Genomic DNA, 26,057 nt, shown 5'->3' with positions numbered 1-26,057 from the left:
TTGACAAATAAACATTACTTTTCGCTTAAATTAAATGTTCCGCCACCCACCTGCCTCTTCGCAGTTTAAATATTTAATTTAAGTAAAAAGCAATGTTTATTTCTCAACTAAACATTTTATTTCTGTTTTCTGACAATAAAATATATTTTGAATTAAATTACGCACGCTCTTGTTTTTGTGTCCATTAATTTAATTAAAAAAAATTTGAATAAATAATTATGTTAATAACGTGGAATGAAGTAAACACTTCTGTTGTATGTACGTATATGAATTTATTAAAATTCTTAAAATTTATCCACAAGGGAGTGGAAGTACAAAACGTTTTCGGTCAAACTGACCATCATCAGTGTAAACGTCCAGTGTACAAGTAATTGTAATTAACCACTTCAATACTTGTAAAAACCTCTAAATTACATTGTTATTACATTATATATTAAAAAGTAGTCGACATTAAGTCGATGTCTTAAGATTTTAAAGATCACATGTGAATGTATTTCATCCTTACTCGAAAATTGCACAAGGTACTTGTGTTCTACTGAGAGGTTAAGGACCAACTAATTTTTTCCAATTTTCCAGCAAGGATGAAATACATTCACATGTGATCTTTAGAATCTTAAGACATCTACTTAATGTCAACTATTTTTTAATATACAATGTAACAACAATGTAATTTAGAGGTTTTTACACCTATTGAAGTGGATAGTTACAATTACTTGTGCACTGGACGTTTACACTGATGATGGTCAGTTTGACCGAAAAAGTTTTGTACTTCCACTCCCTTGTGGATAAATGTTAAGAATTTTAATAAATTCATATACCTACATACAACAGAAGTGTTTACTTCATTCCACGTTGTTATATCAAAGGTATACAGCCAACTACAGGGTTTACCCCTTTTTAAAGTGTTAATTATGTTAATGTTTATATTACTGAATAGAGAATAGGGAACTTGCATAAAATTTTAAATTCGAAAAAAATGTTATAAATCACAACAGAACATAATTTAAAACATGTATCAAACATTAAAAAGTTTTGTTTGGCTTTCGTTTGGCCCCTAAAGATGATTAAAAATTCAAATTAAAACAGGTGGCCCAAAACGCGTCGTGACGTCATTCGTTTAAATTATGTTTACATTCTTCCAAAAAAGTAAACAGAATTTAAAATTAGACATTATAAACGTCAGTAGAAAATACAGTTATGTAACCTCACAAGTGTTTTTGATCGTTTGAACTATTTTAAATATCATTTAATAGTGTCAGTGTCAAAACGAATGCCAAACCTAATAGGGAACTTGCACATTTTTTTATTGCATATTAATATTCAGTTTCCTTTAAAAATAAGATTTCCAAAATTTCACGCCTTAAAAACTAATAATAACAAGTACAAATTTAAAATCTATATATATATATTTTTTTTGTTTTCTGGCCTTGGTTTAGAGAACCTTTAGTCAATTTAAAATAGTTCAAACGATCAAAAACACTTGTGAGGTTACATAACTGTATTTTCTACTGACGTTTATAATGTCTAATTTTAAATTCTGTTTACTTTTTTGGAAGAATGTAAACATAATTTAAACGAATGACGTCACGGCGCGTTTGGGGCCACCTGTTTTAATTTGAATTTTTAATCATCTTTAGGGGCCAAACGAAAACCAAACAAAACTTTTTAATCTTTGATACATGTTTTAAATTATGTTCTGTTGTGATTTATAACATTTTTTCAAATTTAAAATTTTATGCAAGTTCCATATTGTTCCATCTTTCAAATGAGCTAGAACACAACCCCTATTCTCATTTAAAAAATCATCGATTACGTCATCAACTGTTCAAGATCTGCTCCAGACCTGATCAGAGACTATTATAACAGCCTCTGATCCGGTCTGGAACAGGTCTTGAACAGATCTGGAACAGGTCTTAAACATGTTTTGAACATGTCTCATACGTCACGATCAGAAAAGCCGTTGTACTTCAACCAGCAAAAGATCAAAAAATAAGCAGATTGAGCCGTAGGGCTCAATTCTTGGGGGAACTAACATGGAGGAATACGCCGTGCTCCTTTACTTTCATCTGTTCTATAAAAAAAAATCACTGTCCTCAATCAGATGTATAATCAGTGAATGCATGAAAAGTACTATACTTCCAAGACTCTCCGTTTTAAGCCACTTGGTACCAAATATCAGACAAAAGAATATTATGCGGGAAATATCGAATATAAACAATAATCAAGACTTGCCATCTTGCCAATCCATAAAGACATGATAGATATTCAAGGGGGAAAGTCTAAAAAGGCTCCAGTAAAAAACCGCCATACTTCTCCTAGACACAAGCTACAGGGTTCTGAAACGTGGTTAGCTGATTGGCGGAATTTTCTGAACCCGAGCAGCACTCTCTACAGGGCGTGAACATACATGCGCCTGGCTTCAACCTATACCTCTAAATATAGTCCGCTGAAAAGTATACAGTCCATCTTTACTTATGGGGAATGTATCAGGGCCCTAATTACGACGGTGGATAAAACATGGACGTGGACAGACATGAATCACATAACAAAGGAGTGGCCTACCCAAGTGCCCCACTAGGCCCCATTATAATTTCCTAAATAAATCATCACAAAACATCGACATCGAACTATGATTACTTTTACCATTAGTGTAATTTTCTGAATTAAATATAAGAAACGTACTCAATTCTAATTGCGTATTTGTTTAAGACGGCATTACTTTATCATTGATGGCAAGAACGACATAAGGAGAACATTTAAAAAAAAATAATTTTAATATAAATGAATACATAGATCACACAAATGTGATTTATTTAATTGATTAAATATTGGCTTACATACCATCGATATTATCTTGCAGAATTCGAACACATATTTGAAACAAACTTTCAACCTTGCCAATGGTTTTGTTCCCAGAATATACCTTTGTCCTAAAAATTAAGAAAAATTAAACAAAAAATCAAAACATAAAAATTATAGAGCAAATTCATTCACAATCCTATAGTCTGCATAGGTTTTAAAAAATAAAAACAAATGAGTATTTTTCAATATACTTAGTAAGAAGTAATTGAATGCTCGAATAATCGCACCCAAACTTATATGGAATCACCATGTATTTCAAAGTAATATTTATTTCTTTTGAAAAAACTTGTTATTGTTACGAAGAATAAAGGTTTTAATTGAAAATAAAGAAATCTATAAAACAATCAGATTATCAGATAGTACAGCTCTGTACGGTATAGGTTATTTGTTTGAGTTGCAAATTTAACGAAAATAACTACAACTAACTTTTGCGTCCAAAAACGAAAATATGCGTCATATGGGGTTATAGAACTTACAACGGGAAAAGATTGTTGGTCTTATGGAGCAAGTAATGTTCTCAGAGGAACATAGCTGTAGAACTAGACGTAACACAGGGCGTTCTGTTCAAAACCTATGCTAGGTTACAGGACTAGGAAAGCTCGAAAATAAAGCAAGGGAAAGTTGCCAAAAAGTAATAACGGTTCGCCACGATCGTTTAATTGTCCATTCAGCTAGAAGATACCCAACCATTTCTCACCTGCAGCTCCAAAGGCAGCTTTTGGAAGCTACAGGTGTAACTCTTTCAGTTGAAACGATAAGAAGAAGACTTCGTGTCAAGAAGTATACAGCAGGAGACAGTTATGTGTTCCCGAGTTATCCAGGCAGCACAAGATTGATCGCCTAAATTGGCGTCTTCACCACCAAAACTGGAACATTATGAATTCACAAAATGTGCTATTTTCAGAAAAAGCCAGGATTTATGTAAAATCAGATGACCCACGAAATCGTGTACTTAGAGGCCGGGGAAGACAAGCAAGAACGAAAACTGTCAGATCTGTTCACAAATATACAAGAGGAAATGTAATGTTCTGGAGAAGAATTGTGATCCGTAAAAAAACTCCTTTAATTTTCATCCAATCAACTTTAACTGCTCACAGGTATGTTTATAACCTGTAGTTAGGCTCTGGAGAGGTGCAACAGGAGAAAATTTAATTGTCTTGCATGCTAATGGACCTCCACATACCATTAGAGTGACTATCGACATCACTGAAGCAGAAAGTATCCCTTGTTTGGAGTGGCCTGCTTGCTCACCCGAGCTTAACCCTATAGAGAATTTGTGGGATATGCTTAAAAGAAAAATTAGAGCTCGCCAGGGTAATCCACAAAACACTTCACGGCTAGTAAAAGCTGCTCTTGAAGGATGGAGCAACCTACCACAACAAAATGTTGACAATTTGATTAGGAGCGTGTCCACGCAAACTGAAGCTTGCATAAGGACTAGAGGTGATAACACTGACTACCAAAAAAAAAAAACAAAAAAAAAACAAAAAAAAAACAAAAAAAATAAATAAAAACAATTTAAACAGTATTCGTTTTACATTGAAATTTTTTATGCTATTGACTTTTAAAACAACTAATTTCAATTTGTTTTTTAAATACTTTATCTTTTTATTTAATTGTTATGTATTTGTTACTAAATTGCTTTAAAATAAATATTGTTAGTCTTATGGAGCAAGTAATGTTCTCAGAGGAACATAGCTGTAAAGCTAGAAGTAACCATTGATTAATAAACACATAGATACCACACCTTAAGGTAAAACCGAATTCAGTGTTAAACTCCGCCTACTAACACCTCTTTGCCCCTCAAGTCTAAGTACTACCTGACTGGACGGTGGCGACATTTATTGAAATTTTTGCCAAGATCGAAAAATAAATTTGAGCGGCTTGGCTGGCGTAATAGACAACGATATAAGGGTAGTATTCAGCATTTTCACAAATAATTTTAACGCGCTTGTAATCTCTATTTTGGAATTCCGATTTTACTTCAGATAAAACGCTAAAAATTGATTAATAAATGTAGTGAAGAGGTTTCCTAAAAATTATTTAATTATTAATACACTGCAAAAAAACAAAATAGAAAATACATAATAAAATTAGCAGTGATAATTCACATGTAAATTATTTTTTGCAATTTGTAAAAGAAATTAATTTTCAGAACTAATGCGAAATAAAATATTTGAAGTTGATATACAGAATTTCTTTCCAGATCTAACCCATTCACTCAAGGTAAAATATTGCAAAACCTCCGAATTTTAAAGAATCCATTTTATTGGCATGAAATTTGGTATACACATAGCTAAAATATCAAAGAAAAAGTGATATTGTGACACTGTGCTTTTGCACTGGGGTTAAATATCACTCCTTCCCGGAAGTGAAAAAATATACGTTCAAGATAAGTCCAGAATTGGATAAACTGATTAATACTAACAACTTTTGGTCCATAGAGTTTTTTCAATAAGTCAATACTTTTCGAGTTATTTTCGGGTAAATATGATTTTCGCAAATTACTCAATAAGTAAGTATTTAATCGAAAAAAAAGGTATATGTAGCAGAAATACCTATAGTTTTTAAAAAAAGTAAAAAAGTGTTATACGTATGAAGTCTGTAGATCCAGCAGAAACAGAGTAGTAGGTAATGAAAAGTGGGTCCTTATTCGTCAAATTCCAAATCGAATATTTCAACGTGAAATAACCAAAAAATGAAGAACTTTTCGGGAAAAACTACAACTTATTTAGTGTTTAAAAAAAAGTTTATCTTTATTTTTGTTTAAGTTTCTAGCATCGAAGTAAGCAAGATATGGTCAAAATAAATTTGGCCCCTATTTTTATTTTTGGTACAAAAGTCGTGAAAATCACCCCCTAATTAGCATCCGAAATTAAATGAATCGAAACGGCCTTACAATTTACTTAACTTGTTTATTTTTTATATTGTCTGTAAGTTCCATCTATTCAAAGCGCCTATTTTTGAAAAAATTGGTTTTAAAGTAAAAAAACAATTTTTTAAAATTCTGAAAAAAGCATTTTTTAGACTATAAAGGGAATTTTGCTTTTCTGAATATTTTATATTTTTTGTTTTTTTTTAAGACAAAAATTGGTTAAAACATGGCTGTTAAAAATTTTTCAAAACTTACAGATCATATAAACACTACATACGTAAAGTAATTTATCAAGCGTTGACGATTAATTTAATTTTAGACGCTAATTAGGGGGAGATTTTTACGATCTTTTTTACAAAAAAAAAAGGAACCATTTTATTTTGAGCGTAACTTACTTACTTTTGATGCTAGTAACTTAAAAAAGAAACAAAAATAAAGATTTTTTTAAACATTTTAAAAAAGATACTGAGTTTTCTCCAAAAGTGCTTAATTTTTTAATTATTCCACGTTTAAATATTCGATTTGGGATTTGACGAATTAGAACCCACTCTTCATGAACTAAAACTCTGTTTCTACTGAGTCTACAAACTTCATACATTTATTATATATAACTTCATACCATTCTGCACTTTTTTTATAAGATAGGTATATTTTTGTTAAGAATATTTATTTTTTCGATCAAATACTTACCTACATTTTGAGTTATTTGCGAAAAACCGTGTAAAAAGGTGTTTTTTTTTTTTGTTGAAAAGTGAATATGTTCACTTGCAAATTACTCGAAAAATCTTGACTTAGTGAAAAAAACTCTATAGAACAAAAGTTGCTTAGAATTACTCATTTTAATACCGGACTTATTTTGAACGTATATAAATTAGGGGCAAAACCCGTGAGTAAATAAAAATATTTTGTGATGGCTCGAAATGTCACATAAAAGTAACGTCATCGTTCAGAAAAAAGTTCAGTTATGTTATAAAACTAAACAATAATACTAGAATATGTACTAGGTATATTAGAGATATGGTATGTTTAACAGTAAATGGTTGAGTTCAATTAGTTACCACTATAAACATCCTGGATTAACCGATAATAGTATAAAACGCCCGGTTTCAGGTAAAATTTATTTCAGGCTTTATTATGGGAGTACCGCATAATTAGTGTTAATTGCATAAGACCAACTCTGTCTACCTCGGTGGCTTATCGCTCCGGGTGGGTCTTAACAATGGGCCAGGTCAGATAAATTTAATAATATTTACGACCGCACTAATTGAACTCAACCATTTACTGTTGAACAAACCATACTCAAATACCTGCATTTTTAATTTACCGGAAATAAAAATTAGCTATATATTTTTTTCTGAGAGTACCTAAGATTGTATTACAAAAAATTGACAATTTGTCTACAAATGGTAAAATAGAAGTCAATTATATTCTGTACAAAATAAGAAATAGTATAGAGGTGAAATAAAATCGATAGGATCTACTGTTCGATCGCATACTTTTTACATTTAACAGAACAGAGCTACTAGGTCTGGATCCCGCGTATGAAAAAAAAGTTGATTAATAGCAAGCTGAAAATTTGTTAATAGCTTAAGAGTGTCTAGTCGGATAAACTTTGATATATGGGAACACTGGAACAGGGGCAGTTTTAATTGTGGAGTTAAAAATTTGGAACGGTCAGACAACGAAAACGGCACATTTATTTTGTCCGACAGAACAGACTTAAACTCTCCGAATAGAGATTGAACTCTCATGCAAAAATCAGACTGCTATATATCACCTGTCATAATTCCTGTCATTTGACAAATTCTACATGTTCCACTCATTAAAACGCCCATTTGGTGATAAATAGCAGTCTGATTTTTGCATGAGAGTTTAATCTCTGTTCGGAGAGTTTAAGTCTGTTCTGTCGGACAAAATACATGTGCCGTTTTCGTGGTCCGACCGTTCCAAATTTTTAACCTGTTCCACAATTAAAACTTCCCTTGTTCCAGTGTTCCCATATATCAAAGTTTGTCCGACTAGACACCCTTAAGCTATTAACAAATTTTCAGCTTGCTATTATTCAACTTTTTTTTCATACGTGGGATCCAGACCTATACGGCCGGTGAACGGCATGATCACTGGCATCATACGCCAGAGCACGCGGGTTGAAGCCCTGCAAACAACAATCAATTTTTCATTTCTAAAAATGATAACGAGCCGTTTCACCGTACCTCGGAGAGCACGTTAAGCCGTCGGTCCCCCTTAGTATAGTTTAAAAGGGATCCTATTGTGCTATCCCGTGGGCACTTTGTTGCTAAAATGTAAAACCCATATTTTTTGGTTTCTAATATATTTCTAATGCAAAATCACTTGGTCGTCCAAAAATCGTTGCGGGAGGGGACCGGTGGGGAGCCTTACAAAAAAAAACTGCAATTTTTTTTTCGTCGTTTTTCGGATGTGCAATATCCGAAAATTCATTCCTCAAATTTGCATACCCATCCGGACATTAGAAATATTTGTTTTTAATTTATAAAAATACGTCAAACCATTGTTGTATATGGAGCGCCTTAATATAAAATCACTTGCCCTGAAAACCCATATTTTTAAAATCGTTTACATCGCTCTATCTCGAAAAATATTGGGTCTAGCAAAAAATGGCTTTCTATAAACGTTATAGACCAAACATCAGAGAGCATGTTAGTGTTTTTGGAATTTTGATTGGATAATTAGTTTAAGAAAAAATTAAATAAATCGAACCGCATGTCACGACGGACAGTGCTGAACGCAGAGGTGCGAGGAAGGGCGAGATTCTATGCGAGAGTCAATCCCTAATCGACTCTACTGACCGGGATGTTGTTAGGGTCGTTTTTTCATTGTGAAGCCGATTTTAGTGGTGATGAATACTGCTAGCGTACTAAATAGAGACTTTTTTGGCTCGTTTTGTTGTCATATTAACACTTTTGGAATATTGTACGTGTTAAGTGATAGTAGTAGTTATATTATCATAATATTAATAATAGGTATTGTTGTATATATTTAAGGTACTGTTGTATACTTATTATTATTATTATTATTATGTTTATCCAGATTTAGCCATACGGCTCACACTCCCTCAAAGGGGAAAATTCACTTATCCCAGATACTTACGATATCAAAAGGATTGAGATCTGGTGGGACTCGTTCCGTGTTATCGAGCCCTAGATGACTTAGTACGTCGAGGTATCCCCAAAAATGTTCTTACAGATTCAATTGTTTTATCATTATAAACCTTATTAAAGACGTCGTAAAATGGTTAAAGTTCAAAAGCTTGGTATGTACATATTATCTAAAATGGCATCGGTTTTCCCTGGAATTAATTTCGGAATCAAGAACAAAGGATAGTAATACAAACAATTACATCTACGTACCTATTTCTTAATTACTATATATACAGAAGGACCAGCACAGCCTAAAAGCCAATTCTTATACAGAGTTATTAATAATCATGACACAGCTTCGCTTGATGTCAACTTATGGGCTCGTATAGCTTTATTGTACTTTTTAACAGATAAAATACCATCAATTGTGGACTGAGCATATAGACCACTGTCCAACCATATATCAGCAAGTCCAGAATCTGTCATAAACTGACCAATTATTTTGAGGAAGTTCATAACAATGTAGAAGCCACCTAGACGAATAACTACATTCCATGTGTCTTCTGGCTTGGACCATTGGAGCTCTTTAGCTTTATAATAGATCGCTTGGTCAAATGTCAGTATGGTGTATCTGTTATTTAGCTTCTTAGCAATTTCACTGCACTTTCTGATAACAGTCCAAACGGTATCATATTCTGACGAGACATGGGGTAGAAAAGGTAAGTAGCCATAGGTCGTTACATGTGATTTATCCTCCAAAGTCAGTTTATGAAATCCTGACCACTGTGGGATAACGGTTTCATTCCTAACAGAGTCCCTCATTCTGCAAATGCTCCATGCCATGTTACGACATCGTATGTTATTATTAAGATTCTGGCTCTTTATGCTCAGTTTATTTTCTTCTGATTGTACTTTTCTTTTTGATTTCTCAAAATAACTTTTATGAAGGGAATGAAAATCATTAGGTATTGTCAGCTTCTGATTATATGGCCAAAATTTAAATTGTCCAGGTATATCTTCATTCAATGGTCCTCTCTGGAAGGCAGCAATTTGGGTTCCGTGAAAAGTAAGTGATTTGTCCAAGGTCTCTTCCAAAATGTCAATGTTGTCAGCGGCAAATTGGACAAATCTGTCGGGTACCAATTGTCTCTGTATGGTCACATGATAATTCTCCAAGTAAAGTTGAATTTCTTCTTGGGAGATGCTGTTACGCACTCGTAAGAGTATTGATGTATGAAATTGAATGACCGCAGGTGTGCTTTGCTTCAATGGGTTTTTTTGATCTTTTTTAGTGATGAACTAAAAGTCCTAGCCCAATACGCTTTGGAGTTTTTATTTTTCCCTTTGAGCAGGCAAAAATAATGTCTTGGCCAATGGTTAGGGTTTCAGTCTCCTTTTCATTATCGCTTTCATTTCGGACTATAAGGTTAACAAGAGAATACAAGCTTTCAGGAATAGACTTTTGGTAGTCTCTAACATTCATTTTTTTTAAGTCGGGCTCAGTTGACATCTTGTTTATCTCACTTCGGATAGTTTGGCAGATATTGACTAGAATGTGTTGCTCCGATGCACCGAAACTGAAACTGAGAGTGTCAGATTCGTCGTGGTTGTGCACGATTGTCTCAATTGCCTGTTCTTTCGAGAACTTCCTTAAAAATATTGTGGGCTCGTTTTGTCTAGGAGACCTTACTGATTCAACAGCATCCCCAAAATGGTTTTTCTTTTTTTTAATTCTTTGTTTCTCGCTCATGTCGTCAATGCCACTAATTTCACGATACCTTTTGCCAATCGATTTTGTATTGTATCCTTTACCTTTCTCAAAACCCTTTCTCCATTTCTTCCAAAAGTTTCCCAAATGCTTCATTTTCTGTTTTGTTAATATCAGTATTTCCAACAGATTTTTTATTTAGATTGTGTAATTCAGTTGAAACGCAAACGGCATGATATTTTGTTTCCGAGGCAATTAAGTCGTCTCCAGTTCTCGCAAAGAACACAGGGTTGCTTCGTGATATAGCTCTTATTTTTTCTTGTATATTATTAGTCATAACTTGGCATAGTTTTTGTTTCGGTGAGCGGTGAGTTGTGAATTAAAAGGTGATCGCAAGGGCCGTTTTTGAAAAATATCTTCTCTACGAAATGTCAGTTTAGTATTTTTTGACTTGTACGAGGCAATGTTCTTTGAGCTCGTATAGGATTTGTAACAATTTTTGTGCCATTTAAAAAAATCTTGATTTTGTAGATCATCAAATTTTGAGAATATATGCCGCATATATTTATCATTATCGTCATGACAATTTTTCATACGTTCACTCGTGCATTGAATAAATTTTTTTTAGATCTTTCTTGAGAATTAACCAACCTTCCTCGTTCCATCAAATAAGACACACATTTTGAATAAAAACGTCTTATCCGACATCAGATTTTCGGAAAGAAACATGCCTTAATCTGATTTTTGACTCAAGTTAGCTGTCAGAGCTGCTGCTGTTTGTTAAATCCCTTTCTAGATGGATACAAAAATTTTTTAGCTGTAATACTAATAAGTAGGTACAATATTGTTAACTTACCAATAGGTTTAATTAATCACTTTTAATAATATAATTAACACAGAAGAACTTTATTATGTCTCACTTAAAATCTCAGTGGATTTCGCGCTAAAACTAAAGCTTATAATAGTAAAGAATTTAAAGAAAGAACAGCATCTCAAGGCAAAAACGACCCTAACAACATCCCGGTCAGTAGAGTCGATTAGGGGTTGACTCCCGCATAGAATCTCGCCCTTCCTCGCATCTCTGCGTTCACCACTGTCCGTCGTGACATGCCGTTCGATTTATTTAATTTCTTCTTAAACTAATTGTCCAATCACAATTCCAAAAACACTCACATGTTCTCTGATGTTTGGTCTATAACGTTTATACAAAGTCATTTTTTGCTAGACCCAATATTTTTCGAGATATAGCGATGTAAACGATTTTAAAAATATGGGTTGTCAGGGTAAGTGATTTTATATGAAGGCGCTCCATATACAACAATGGTTTGACGTATTTTTATAAATTAAAAATAAATATTTCTAATGTCCGGCTGGGTACGCAACTTTGAGGAATGAATTTTCGGATATTGCACATCCGAAAAACGACGAAAAAAAAAATTGCAGTTTTTTTTTGTAAGGCTCCCCACCGGTCCCCTCCCGCAACGATTTTTGGACGACCAAGTGATTTTGCATAACAAATATATTAGAAACTAAAAAATATGGGTTTTACATTTTAGCAACAAAGTGCCCACGAAAATCTTTTCTAGAAGCCTTTTGCCAGTCCATTTACTCTACTACCTGGGCTAGTGTACATTGACAATAGTTACTTGAAACAGGTTAAAGATGTAAATGGCGCCGGAACAATCCGAAAGGATCTCTCCGGCAAAAATGCCCTACGATATTATTATTATTTCATTTAACAATTTCTGAGGACCTTTCTGATGGAATTACTTCAAAGAGGTTATTAAAAGCAGATAGTGATGTGTACCAAATACAATGGATTATATTTTTCTTTGACAAAACACCACAAGTTGTCAACGTTTAAATGAATAATATTGATAAAATGACAGGGAATTTCTAAAATATAAATAGCCGAGGACATCTAATTCTTTCATTTTGAGTTTTAAAATATGCAGGTTTTTATCAAGAATGCATTTTTCCCTAAACTTTATAAAAAAGTTTTCAATAATCGCTCACCCGGAAGAAAAGTAACAAAACTCAAAAAATGCATAATTCCAGATCTTGTTAAATTGACTATTTATTGTATTATATTCATGTTTGTTTAACTTTACTTTTATCGAAAATAAGTAATTTTCTGTTTTTTGTTTGCTTTCATGAATGTTATACCACTGACAAGTTTTTAAAAGTTTGATTTTCACCAAGAATTTTATATTTTTTCTTTTATGGTCTTTACAGTTTTCAAGCCAGTTTTTCGTTAATAAAATATGCTTAGCCAAATAGGTTTCAATATTGTCAAAAACTGCATTACCTACTTTAAATGAATTAAAGGCCCCGTGAAACTTTTTCTAACATTATTGTAGTAATAGTAACAAACAAATCTGATTATCTCTGAAGAATCTTTATTCATGTGCACCATATTCTCTAAGAAGTAACATTAATTCGTATTTCTGTAATAGAGTTTTAGTGTCTTGCAAATCTTCATGGCATTTAATCCAATTCAAATTCTTTATAATCTTATAGTAAATATAACCAGTAACATGCACATGTAACAGCACACGTTTCTAAATTTGTGGTTGTTGTCTTAAATTCCGCTTTAACTTATCACAGCACAATACGCAGCTAATAAAAGGTAATACACCTATAGGGTAAGTTCGGCTCTGACGCCACTGTTAACTACTCGCAAGTCAGACAGCGACTGAGAAATCTCGATACGGTTTTCGAGTAGCGCTATCTAGTTGCCGATACGTCTTTCGGTTACCAGGAGGTGAGCTATCTATGGGTAAGTTTATAATCAATGACGTAACACAGGGCGTTCTGTTCAAAACCTATGCTAGGTAACAGGACTAGGAAAGCTCGAAAATAAAGCAAGGGAAAGTTGCCAACAAGTAATAACGGTTCGCCACGATCGTTTAATTGTCCATTCAGCTAGAAGATACCCAACCATTTCTCACCTGCAGCTCCAAAGGCAGCTTTTGGAAGCTACAGGTGTAACTCTTTCAGTTGAAACGATAAGAAAAAGACTTCGTGTCAAGAAGTATACAGCAGGAGACAGTTATGTGTTCCCGAGTTATCCAGGCAGCACAAGATTGATCGCCTAAATTGGTGTCTTCACCAGCAAAACTGGAACATTATGAATTCACAAAATGTGCTATTTTCAGAAAAAGCCAGGATTTATGTAAAATCAGATGACCCACGAAATCGTGTAGTTAGAGGTCGGGGAAGACAAGCAAGAACGAAAACTGTCAGATCTGTTCACAAATATACAAGAGGAAATGTAATGTACTGGAGAAGAATTGTGATCCGTAAAAAAACTCCTTTAATTTTCATCCAATCAACTTTAACTGCTCACAGGTATGTTGATAACCTGTAGTTAGGCTCTGGAGAGGTGCAACAGGAGAAAATTTAATTTTCTTGCATGCTAATGGACCTCCACATACCATTAGAGTGACTATAGACATCACTGAAGCAGAAAGTATCCCTTGTTTGGAGTGGCCTGCTTGCTCACCCGAGCTTAACCCTATAGAGAATTTGTGGGATATGCTTAAAAGAAAAATTACAGCTCGCCAGGGTAATCCACAAAACACCTCACGGCTAGTAAAAGCTGCTCTTGAAGGATGGAGCAACCTACCACAACAAAATGTTGATAATTTGATTAGGAGCGTTTCCACGCAAAGTGAAGCTTGCATAAGGACTAGAGGTGATAACACTGACTACCAAAAAAAAAACAAAAAAAAATAAATAAAAACAATTTAAACAGTATTCGTTTTACATTGAAATTTTTTATGCTATTGACTTTAAAACAACTAATTTCAATTTGTTTGTTAAATACTTTATCTTTTTATTTAATTGTTATGTATTTGTTACTAAATTGCTTTAAAATAAATATGGTTTGACTTCGTGTGTTCGTTTTTTTAATTCGCACGAAATAATAAGAAATATCAGGTGATTCCATATAAGTTTGGGTATGTGTATATGAATTTTACTGAATAAAAGGCAGATATCGAGCACTGAGTTTTATTCAATATTGCCCAAGTAAACTTTCGCTCCAAAAGCATCTTCAGGGACATTTCGTCAAAAAAGGGAGGTATCCTCGAATGTCATTAACATTTGTCTGAGTGGTGGCAACTTAAATTAACATATAACAAATACAGGGACCGCAGACGTTCGGAAACAATTAGCGTCTCTTTGCAAAGACAATGACGTCGACTTTGCAAAGTAACAAGACACTTATTCAACACATACACTACACATTACACCCCTGACTTAGTGATAAGTTATACAATTACGTGGCTAAAGGTTCTAGTTCTAAACCAAAGCCAGAGTCGGAGAAAAAAAAATATAACAAATACTTAACATAGACTAAACGAAGGACAAACAGATAAATTTGAGTGCCGGTACTTGGGTACTACTACATTTTCAAGATGGAGGTACAATCTTCCTCCATCTTCAAAATGTAGTAGTGCCCAAGTACCGGCACTCAAATTTATCTGTTTGTCATATGTTATATGTTTTTTTGTTATATGTTAATTTAAATTGCCACCACTCAGACAAAAGTTAATGACATTCGAGGATACCCTCCCTCTTTTGACGAAATGCCCCTACAGATGCGCTTACACGTCAACAGCACTGGTCATCTTTGGACACGCGTACGCATCACCGGAGCTGAAAGGGTTAATAATAATAAAATAATCAAGCAAAATAATACTCACCTCTGGTTCTTATTCATCATCACTCTGCTTAACGCTTCATCATCGGATATAATGCGTTTGGGTTGATTATCGAAAGGTACACATAAAGGTTTATAATTCGGCGAAATTTCTGGCAAAAGGCTGGACAAAGAGATAGTCAATGGTTCTGGTTCTTTCATTAAACTCGGCACAACCTAAAAGAATATATTATTTAATTGCTGGATACGGTTGAGACACTTTGATGGCCGTAGCCCCAAAATGAAGGAATCAGACGCACACTATCCGTAATTCGCTTAAAATACATTTTGAAAACTATTGAAAGAGTTGGGTTTTAAAGGTGAAAAACACAAAAAAACTGTTTATGAATTACATATTAAACAAGTCAAAGAAGAATGTTGTGTACATAGTACTATGTAGTAGCAGTTTTTCTTTCTTAAACAATTTTCTTAATTCTAAATTCTTCTAAAATATCATATCAATGGAATGAATTAGAAAAAAAAGATGGTATGTCTGTCAAATTATTAAACGATACGCGTCCATTCGATTTTAGGATGCACTTTTATGCATAACTACTGCTATCTAAATCTAAATAGTTCTATTGAACTGCATTGGAACCTTCAAATTCTTGTATTCTTGACATTCCTTATATTTTTCTATATTTTAATTCTCATTGTTGTTGCCAAGAATATGGATGGCTTTAAGAAATCTTTTATTTGGAAAATATTTATATTTAGACGATTTTAAATGATAGGAAAGTTCAGTGGTATTCTTATTAATGTAAACAGTTCACAGAAATAAAATTTATTACAAGAGGACTACCCTTCGTGTACACTAGAAGCAATAACAGATGACTTAAAGAAACAATGACTAAAATTCGGCCACTAAAACACTAGAAAGAGAAATTACGCGGACAGGAAAAGTAATCCGAAGATAAAAAAACATTGCCCCTCTTCACGTTAACATTTTAATGCAGAGAATGAAAATTTACGAGATTAAAGCAATAGTAGGCTTAATGGTTAGAACTGAGTCTATTAGAAAACTTCAGTGGTACTAAACGAAGTTGGTACCACAATGTAAAAATTGCTAACTATTCAGTCACTCACACTCTCACACAACTACTGTAATAGGCAAACAAGATGTGTGAAATACTTCGGAAAATGTAAAACACCCGGCTACTTATAGATTATGTCAAGGGGCTAACACTTTCCACGCTAGAAGAGACAAAATTAGCAGACACAAAACAATGGCACATCAGAGTTGTAAATCAATATGAATCATGTTTTAATCAAAGCAATATAATACTCTCAAGTAGATCAAAATACCCAGTAACACTTCTCAGACGAACCCCCCTCAATTCTAACAACCCTCAATATAATATACACAACCAGTAACTCAACCTAGTCCCTCAAATGGGAATACATACACCCATAGCTAAATAAGATTCCTGCTCTGACTGATTGCAGATGTTAGAAGAAATGACCAGGCACAAAACATAAAAAAACAAAGGATGTGCCGAAAATACATATAGAATACCAATTGAGAATGCTATCCTACAAAACCAAGACGAAATCCGATCTTGGAACGATTGAAAGTGTTCTTGGATGTACAGAATATAGATGTATGCCTGGTTTCTGAGATCCGCCTAATGAACGAGTCTTACATTAACTTTAAGGAATATAGCTTTTATCACACAATTCATCCATCAAATGCAGCATGAGGAGGAAGTGTAAGAAGAAGAAAAGCAGGTAACTGTTATTTCTCTTCACACTTAAACAGAAAAAGTTACAGTACTTAGTATCAGTTTTTATCACTTATTGGAAAAATTATTAAATAGGAAGCAAACTCCACTTTATCCAATATAGTGGAGTCACTGAAGGTTTTCACCTCCGATTTCGTTGAATCTCCATCGATTTTCATGAAAATTGGTGAGTGGTTAGAGGACGCAAACTTGCATCAAACTTTGCCAATAAAGGTGACATGATGCAAACTTGCGCTTTTACCTTGGGAGTGAAAGCCACCCCTTCTCGGGGGTGAAAATTATTTTATCAAAAATAATACCATAAATCGATATAAGGACAAATTCTAAGCAAAATTTGTTATATAAAGTTATTAATATAAATCAATGCTTTATGAGTTATTGAAGATCAAAGATTTTATTTTTTCGTAAAAAAATGCATGCTTTAAAACTGTTTTTCATGTATATCTCAAAAACTATAAGGTTTTTCAAAAAACTTATTATTACCAAAATTGAAGATAATAAAAAACTGAATACACTCCTCACTTAAAGAACTAAACTAATGTTAAGTCAAAGTGAGTTATGGGTAATTTAATGTAAATTTTTTTCGACGAGTACTCAAATCTAAGTATTCAAGCTTAAATAACGGGAAAACGATGCATTTTATAAAATATACCTGTTAAGCAGTTGTCAAAGCACTCCTGATTACCTATCAATTGAGCTTCAGAAGAAGTTAATAGCATTAAAATTAAGCAAGTTATGATGAAAATAAGAGAACCATTTCGATTTTTTTAGGAAAAGGTGAAAAATAAAACATAAGCCATTTCCACAAAAATTAAAATTTATAGTAATCCTTACGATAATTTCTTTATATTAGCATAAGTAATGATATCAACAATTTTGGCCGGTTTAGAATGACAATTTTTGAAAAAAAAGTAAAATTTAAAAAAATCAGAATTTTTAAAATGATCGTAATTTTCATTTTCTTTTGATAATAATTCCAAAAATACTCAACATACGTAAAAAAATGATATATAACCAAATTTTAGTTTTTTCTGTATCAAATATTTCACCTTTTTTATTATTTCTGTAGGGTAAAAAATAACCGACATAGAAACGTTTAAAGCTTAAATTTTGCTAAGAGAACCATGTAACCGGGCCATTTAACCTTTTATTTCTAAAAAAGGAAGGGGTTGAAAAGATTAAATTTAACGTCCTTTAATTGCCCTCGGAATTAACTTTCAAATGGTTTTTAGGCGAACCTGATATCCTAAAAATTAACGGAGTTATTTAAAAAAAAAACAACATTTTTTGGAAAAAATTTTAAAAGATAAATTTTGAAAAATTTTTGGAGCATAATTTTTAATGCTATCAACTTGTTCGATGACTCATTTGGTAGATATTTCTAAGTACTTTGACAAATGTTTAATAAGTTTATGTTATAAAATGCATCATTTTCCCGTTATTTAAGCTTGAATACTTAGATTTGGCTACTCACCGAAAAAAATATACATTCAATTACCTATAACTCACTTTCAGTTAACATTAAAAGATTTTTTTAGTAAGGGGTTTATTTCATTTTTTATTAGCTTCAATTTTGGTAATAGTAACATTTTTCTAAAAACTTATAGTTTTTGAGTTATTTATGAAAAATCGGTTAAAAACATGCATTTTTCTCATGAAAAATATTTGATCTTTAATACCCAACTCAAAAAGTTTTGATTTATTTTAATAACTTTATATAACAAATTTTGATTAGAATTTGTCCCTCCTTCGAATTATGGGATTATTTTTAATAAAATAATTTTCACCCTCGAGAAGGGGTGGCACCCACACCCAGGGTAAAAGCGCAGGTTGGCACCATGTCACCTTTGTTCCTTGAGATATCCTCTAACCACTCACCAATTTTCATGCAAATCGATGGAGGCTCAACGAAATCGGATGTAATAGCTCATATCCACCTTCAGTGACTACACTAATACGAGGGAACGATTCCAAGATTAACTAACGAACAAAATTCAACTAAATGTAACATTGAGAACAAAAGATAATCAGGAAACCCAATAAGCAGCATGGGTTCATACACCAACAATAAAAATAATGATGGCTGGTAAAAACTATCAAATAGAAATCGGAAAAATGGTCACAGAGAAAGAAAATTGCAGAAAAGGTGACAGGCTACAAGAGCACCTGAAGATAAAACCAGTCTAAACAGAGCCACCCAAAGGCTTCACAAAGAAATGCAAAAACAGAAAAAAGAATCTATAAACAGATACCAAGTTATTTAATGACAAAACAAACTGAATATTCGTCGACTAAAAGTTGAAAAAACAATATGCCAACTACCCTCTTATTAGAACATGAACATCAGACAACAAATGGGTGAGAAATAACCAACAAAATGGTGAAACTTTTATTATTCAACTTGTCCATTCCACCTACAGGAAATGAAATCATAGATGGAGAGGTCCACCGCAATCCAGTCAGCGATACTCAACCTTTTTCTTATCTGGGCCACATAGTAGCCATTGCAACAGTTTGCGGGCCGCAATCAAGGTGAAGTAGTATACAGTGTGTTTCATTGGGAAACGGAAATACTGGTGAATAGATGAAATGAGGCGGCTCTAGACCTTCTGAATTTATTGCCCCACCGATTTCTATAACCGAGTTAAGGGTGTTTTACCGATTTTGCCCATTTTTCTGGACCCATAACTTTAGAACAGCCTTGTATATTTTTTTGAGATTTGGTACACATATGCCACATTTATAACCCAAACCACCCAACTACTAATCACAAGAAAAATCCGGGTCCGGATTAAACACAATTATAAATTCATTGTGACCTTGAAACAACATACTGTGTATAGAAATTTTCAAAATTCGTTCGCACATTTGAAAAGAGCACAAAAAATTAATTTTAATGGTTCACTTCTATCTTTTGTGCAGAAAATTTAATGACTTTAATTTTGAAATTATGTCAGAATTTTTAAGAACTCGAACTCGATACTCGAACTTTCAAAACAAAAATTTCGATATAATTTCAAAATAAATGTCATTAAATTGTCTGCGCAAAAAATTGAAGCGAGCAATTAAACTTATATTAGTTTTTATGTTCTTTTCAAATGTGCAACGAATTTTGAAAATTTCAATATACAGGGTATTGTTTCAAAGCCACAATTAGGTATTTTAATTTTTTTTTGTTAATCCGGACCTGAATTTTTCTTGTGATTACTAAATGAGTCGTTGCAATATAGTAAATAAGTATTGATTATTTTTAAAATAAGTATTTGTTCACTAACTTTAATAATTTATTATTAAAAGTTAAAAATGCCTGCTGTTTAATCAGAGTTCTTAAAAATTTCAATATACATAATATCAAAATTAAAGTGATTGAATTGTCTGCCTTGAACACGTGAAATTGAACAAATAATTTGATCGTTTACAGGGCCCTTTAGTTAGCCTTCGGGCCGCATAAAAAAAGCTAGAGGGCCGCAGGTTGAGTATCACTGATCCAGATCAAACAAAAATCAAATTGGTAACTACTAGAACAGTTGCAGAAGAATGAAGAAATACAAACAAATGTTACAACCGTAACAGCCGAATGTTCATAATCATTCGAAAAAGTGGACTTTAGTAAAAGGAGGCTTTATGTTAAAGTGGACTTTAAAGCGGCTGTTAACGATGTTTGATTTCATAATTCGCTTTAAAGGATTCTTTTAGTAAAGTGTGTTTTAATGAAATTTTATACTGTTGGTTAAACTGAATTATGTTATATTTGAACTAAAATGGAAATAATGACATTTGAATGTCATACATTTTGCAAGTTTGTAGGATACTCCTCCTATAATTATTGTTTTTTACTACAAAAAGTTACTTATTATTACTTAATTATTATAATAATTATTATTACTTGACTTATTGTTATTACTATTTCTATATATTTACTATTACTCTACTTTTCTTTTTAATGACCTAATACTTGCTTTTTAATTTTATTATTGTACAGGTATCACTATTTAATAATATTTATATACACCTACTATTACTTAATTACTCATCAATAAAATGTTAAATCTAAAAAAATGGACAGATAAGGAGATAACAAAAAATTACTTCTATATACAAACTTTAGCAAAGAGGAGGAACTTCTTTTGTTACAAAAGATAGAAATTTAATAAATAAATGTGAAGAATAAAGGAAAGGTCCGTACAATATTTTATTTGTTAAAAATGATTCAAAATATCCAAATAATTGAGTATCATGTACAGGCAAGCTAATGTTCATTTTCATTGCATATTTGCAGAATAGAAGGAAAAAAAGGATAGAAAGGGAAGAGGCAGAATATAAAAAAATAAAATTATTGGATTTAAAAATAAAACTACCTAATAGGCCTGGATCCCGCACACCAAAAAAAGTTGATTAATAGTAAGCTAAAAATCTGTTAATAGCTTAACGGTGTCTAGTCAGACAAACTTTGATGTATGGGAACACTGGAAGTTTAAATTGTGGAACAGTTTAAAAATTTGGAAAGTCAAATTACGAAAACGTCCCATGTATTTTGTCGGACAGAACATCTAATTGATTTGTTACCCTTTCATTAAACTCTCATGCAAAAATCAGACTGCTATTACTAACCAACATGATCTTCGTGTTCCACTCATTAAAGTGCCCAGTTGGTGATAAACACCAGTCTGATTTTTGCATGAGAGTTTAATGAAATGGAAACAAACCAATTGGAAGTTCTGTCCGACAAAATACGTGGAACGTTTTGGTAGTTCTACGTTCCAAATTTTTAACCTGTTCCACAATTAGAACTTCCCCCATTCCAGTGTTCCCATACATCAAAGTTTGGCCGACTAGACACCGTTAAGCTATTAACAAATTTTCAGCTTGCTATTAATCAACTTTTTTTAGTACGTGGGATCCAGGTCTATAAAAAAAATGGGATAAACTACAATAAATAAAAAGTACAATATATTCATTTTGCTTTTATTAATAAATATATTTACAATCTATCAAAGTGTTCATTTATTAACACAGTTATATTGTTTTCTGAAATATTTTCATTATTTTTTATCGGTTGGAATTATTCATTATTCATCGTTTGCTTCATCTTCAGTTTTATTCACAGGAAAATTGTCATCCATATCAATGGCAATATTATGAAGCACTCTAGTTGCAACAATCACAGTCATGTTTTCTAATTGTAGTCTCATTCCTAAGCGGAGTATACGAAATCTTCATTTCCACAACCCATATTGCTGTTCTACTACTTTCCTTGTTCGTCACTGTCACCAACCAATATGTAATGGCCAAAGATACCACTTTCAAAATTCAGGGGCTTAGGGTCACACAAACATAACTACATTAAACTTCTTATTTAAGATTCACATGAACTTATGTCCGCTTGCTTTAGTTCTGATTTGCACATGCATACTTAGGTACATATAACGTTCATTTACTGTAACACTAATATTTCTGTAGATGAAAATAAAACAAAATGTAGCTACATTTGTGTGATTCTAAGCCCCTGAATTATGCTTCAGCCTACTATTATTAAAATTGTCTTATTTGATGGCCACAGTACAACAATATCTCTAATTTTAAATTTTGCATCACTGACTGGACATTAAACGCAAAAAATGATTTTCTGGACCTGAAAATTTCTGCATACTAGACACCTGCAGAATCTATTTTAATTAAAGTATAACCCATATTGCACTCATTATTCTAGGGAATACAGTAATCTTGTAAAAATCTTCAACAGCTTTCCATCTCTTGATGATTCTTGCAATTGTAAAGGATATTATTTTTATAATTCTACTTGCTGAACCTCTGGACACTACCGTAAAATCAGCTACATTTAATTGCATACTTCCTGATGCATAAAATTCAACAGAATTTGTTGCATGGGAGTAATGCATCCACCTCTAAAATAAATAAACAGCATTGTTTTTACTTAATATCGACAAATTTTTAGTCACTTACCTAATAGTAGGCAAAGTTATTTGGTTTTCTATTTAAGAAGGCACACAAAACTGTTTGTTTTCAACCTAAATCTTTGATAAAAATCCAGATCATCATGTTATTATTGTTCAAAACAGTTTGTTCTTCATCTGTTCTGGTTAATTTTTGGTCTTCTGAATACAATACATTTCTTGAGAACTAGATGTTTCAAAATTATACATAATTGTGCTTTTAAAGTACAATTAATTCATCCTAGTAATAATATAATTATTATTATTGACTGTTATGTTAACCTTAAAAGTTACAAAAACAACTACTGTGTTTTCAACTCAACAAAATAGGTTATGTACCCTTTAAAGGAGACTTTAGCAACTTAAAGGTCCGAAATCTGCACTTTAAAGTTAAAGAGTGCTTTTGATAAAAAGGGCCCTTTAACTTGAAATGAAAATCTCAAGTTAAAGGCAACTTTAAATTTAAAGCCTCCTTTAACTTCATTATGAAATCGGCCGTTAGTCTTAAAAAAGCTCCTGGTGACATACTTAAAAATCTATTAAATTTAGATAGTAAACTAGTTCTCAATGTATTATTTATAAAAATTATGTTTTATAACAGAAATAACTTACCACTTTTGATGAAGAACTGCTAGCTCCATCATCGTATTTGGTCATAGTCTTGGGTTTACTAACAGGAACAGGCTCGTACTCATCACTATCTACATATTTGTCCACACTACTGCTCTCCTTCTTTTTTTCTACAATAGGTTTCTTTTTAGGACTAGATACGTAAGGACCACACATCCCAAGAGCCTCAGCAAAGCTCGCTCCTGACTCAGAATCAATACCATGGATGATCTTCTGTTGTTGGACTTTTTTAACAACTTCTTTTTCCTTCTTTATCTTATTTTTCTTTTCACTACTATCATGTTTTGAAGATGAAGAGGATTCTTTGGATTTATGTTCAGATTTTTTCTGCTCTGCAATAATTTCTTTGGGCTTCTTTTCCTCTTTTCTTTCTTTTTTAGATTCAGATTTTTCTTTTTCCCTTTTATCTTTTTCTTTACTATGTTTCTTATCAGAACTAGAATGGGGTGATTCTTTATCCCTATGTTTAGATGAATGACTAGATTGTGAATGTTTATCAGACTTTTCTTCATGTTTTTTACTTTTCTCATATTTAGCATTCGAATGTGAATTTTCTCTTTCTTCAGGCTTTTTATGTTTTTCTGATTTGTTGCTTGAATGTGTATCTTCATGTTCCTTTTTTGATCTATGCTTCTTTTCCTCTTCAGAATCTTTCTTTGATTCAGACTTTTCAGAGCTGTCTTTGTGTTTTTCTGAACTACTTTTATGCTTTTCTGAACTCTCCCTATGTTTACTTGATGAGTGTTTATCTTTCTTATCACTCCTTTCTTTTTCATCTTTTGAGGATTTGTGTTCATCTTTTGATGATTTGTGTTTATGACTGCTTTTAGGTGATGTATCCCTTCTGCTCTTTTTTGAACTATGCCTATCATCTGAACTAGATTCTGAGGAATGCCTTCTCTTTTTAGTATCCTTACTACTTTTCTTAGATCTATGCCTATCACCTGAATCAGATTCTGAAGAATCCCTCTTTTTCCTAGTTTCCTTATTACTATTACTTTTTTTAGTGCTATGTCTATCTGAACTAGATTCAGAAGAATATCTTCTTTTACTAGAACTATGTTTATCATATTTACTATGCTTTTCTTCTTCTTCTGATGACTCAGAAGAACTGTCCCTACTACCATTATTTCTAGGTTTCTCATTATTTGACTTCTTTTCTGTATCACTCCTATTAGGAACTTCTCGTTTACTATCATACCCTTCACTTTCATTTCCATCTGAAGTACCACTTACTGTCTCCTTAGATATATCTTTTTTGCAGTCTTTATTTTCATTTTCACTCGAATAATTTGAGTCTGCATCTTCCTCAGTCTCTGTCAAATAATAAAAAAGAATGTTAATTATTACAGTTATGAGGGAATTATGAGAAACAAGTTAATACAATATTTATTTCCAAATCCAAGTGAACACACATGTATGTAAATGTAAAGACTGAAATAGTTTTGTACACACTTATGAATACAGGTAAATAGGGACAAGTGTACTTTTGAAGTCTGTAAATTACATAATTCCTAGCTGAGCGCTTTCTGCTTCTAAAGCTATCTTCAGAGCTATGGTCAAAAGGTCCAAAATACCACTATGAAGAGAGATGGATCCCATGTACGATATAAAAATACTTCTATTTTCTTATGCAGTTTTTTTAATTGATGGAAAAAAATTTGGAAAAAAACCTTGTCTGAATGTTGAAAAATGCTCAACTTTGCTGTTGTTTTTGAGGTCGGAAAAGTTAAAAAACATCTATTACAAGCACAAAGGACTTTCCCACGAAAAATTACATTACATAAAACGAATCTATTTGATCATGGTAAGGCCAAGAAACATTACCATCTGAAGTCTACGGTGTCAGCATGCAGAATTCTGCAGAATTCAGATTTTGCATGCTGACACTGTAGACTTCAGATGGTAAGGTTTCTTGGCCTTACCATGTTCAATTCAGATTCTGCATGCTGACACCGTAGACTTCAGATGGTAAGGTTTCTTGGCCTTACCATGATCAAATAGATTCGTTTTATGTAATGTAATTTTTCGTGTAAAAGTCCTTTGTGCTTGTAATAGATGTTTTTTTTTAACTTTTCCGACCTCAAAAACAACAGCAAAGTTGAGCATTTTTCAACAGTCAGACAAGGTTTTTATCCAAAATTTTTTTCCATCAATTAAAAAAACTGCATAAGAAAATAGAAGTATTTTTATATTGTACATGGGATCATCTCTCTTCATAGTGGTATTTTGGACCTTTTGACCATAGCTCTGAAGATGGCTTTATAAGCCGAAAGTGCTCATCTAGGAATTATTTAATTTACACACTTCAAAAGTACACTTCTCCCTATTTACCTGTACACATGTATGTGATAACAACAAAACACCAGAATATACCACAAAGATAAGAGTAGAAAGCTTACAAGATACCTATTCCATAAAATAATATCAGAACGAAACAGAAACATATATATCACAGAAAG

General features: G+C 32.6%; 1 protein-coding gene across 2 annotated transcripts in view; it reads right to left on the bottom strand.

Moving 5' to 3' along the window:
* The window catches only part of LOC114346261 (transcription elongation factor B polypeptide 3), a 73,012-nt gene that overhangs the window by 39,410 nt on the left and 7,545 nt on the right, over positions 1–26,057 (bottom strand). For both annotated transcript variants that reach the window (XM_050641975.1, XM_028297064.2), the window contains exons 3-5: positions 23,578–24,911; positions 15,274–15,446; positions 2,842–2,930 (exon numbers count right to left, since the gene is read on the bottom strand). In XM_050641975.1, the coding sequence (XP_050497932.1) occupies positions 2,842–2,930; positions 15,274–15,446; positions 23,578–24,911 (1,596 nt within the window). The remainder of the gene's footprint in view (positions 1–2,841; positions 2,931–15,273; positions 15,447–23,577; positions 24,912–26,057) is intronic.

This window comes from Diabrotica virgifera, chromosome 1 (genome assembly GCF_917563875.1).
Source record: "Diabrotica virgifera virgifera chromosome 1, PGI_DIABVI_V3a".
NCBI lineage: Eukaryota > Metazoa > Arthropoda > Insecta > Coleoptera > Chrysomelidae > Diabrotica > Diabrotica virgifera.
This window is presented reverse-complemented; position numbering and strand designations above follow the sequence as displayed.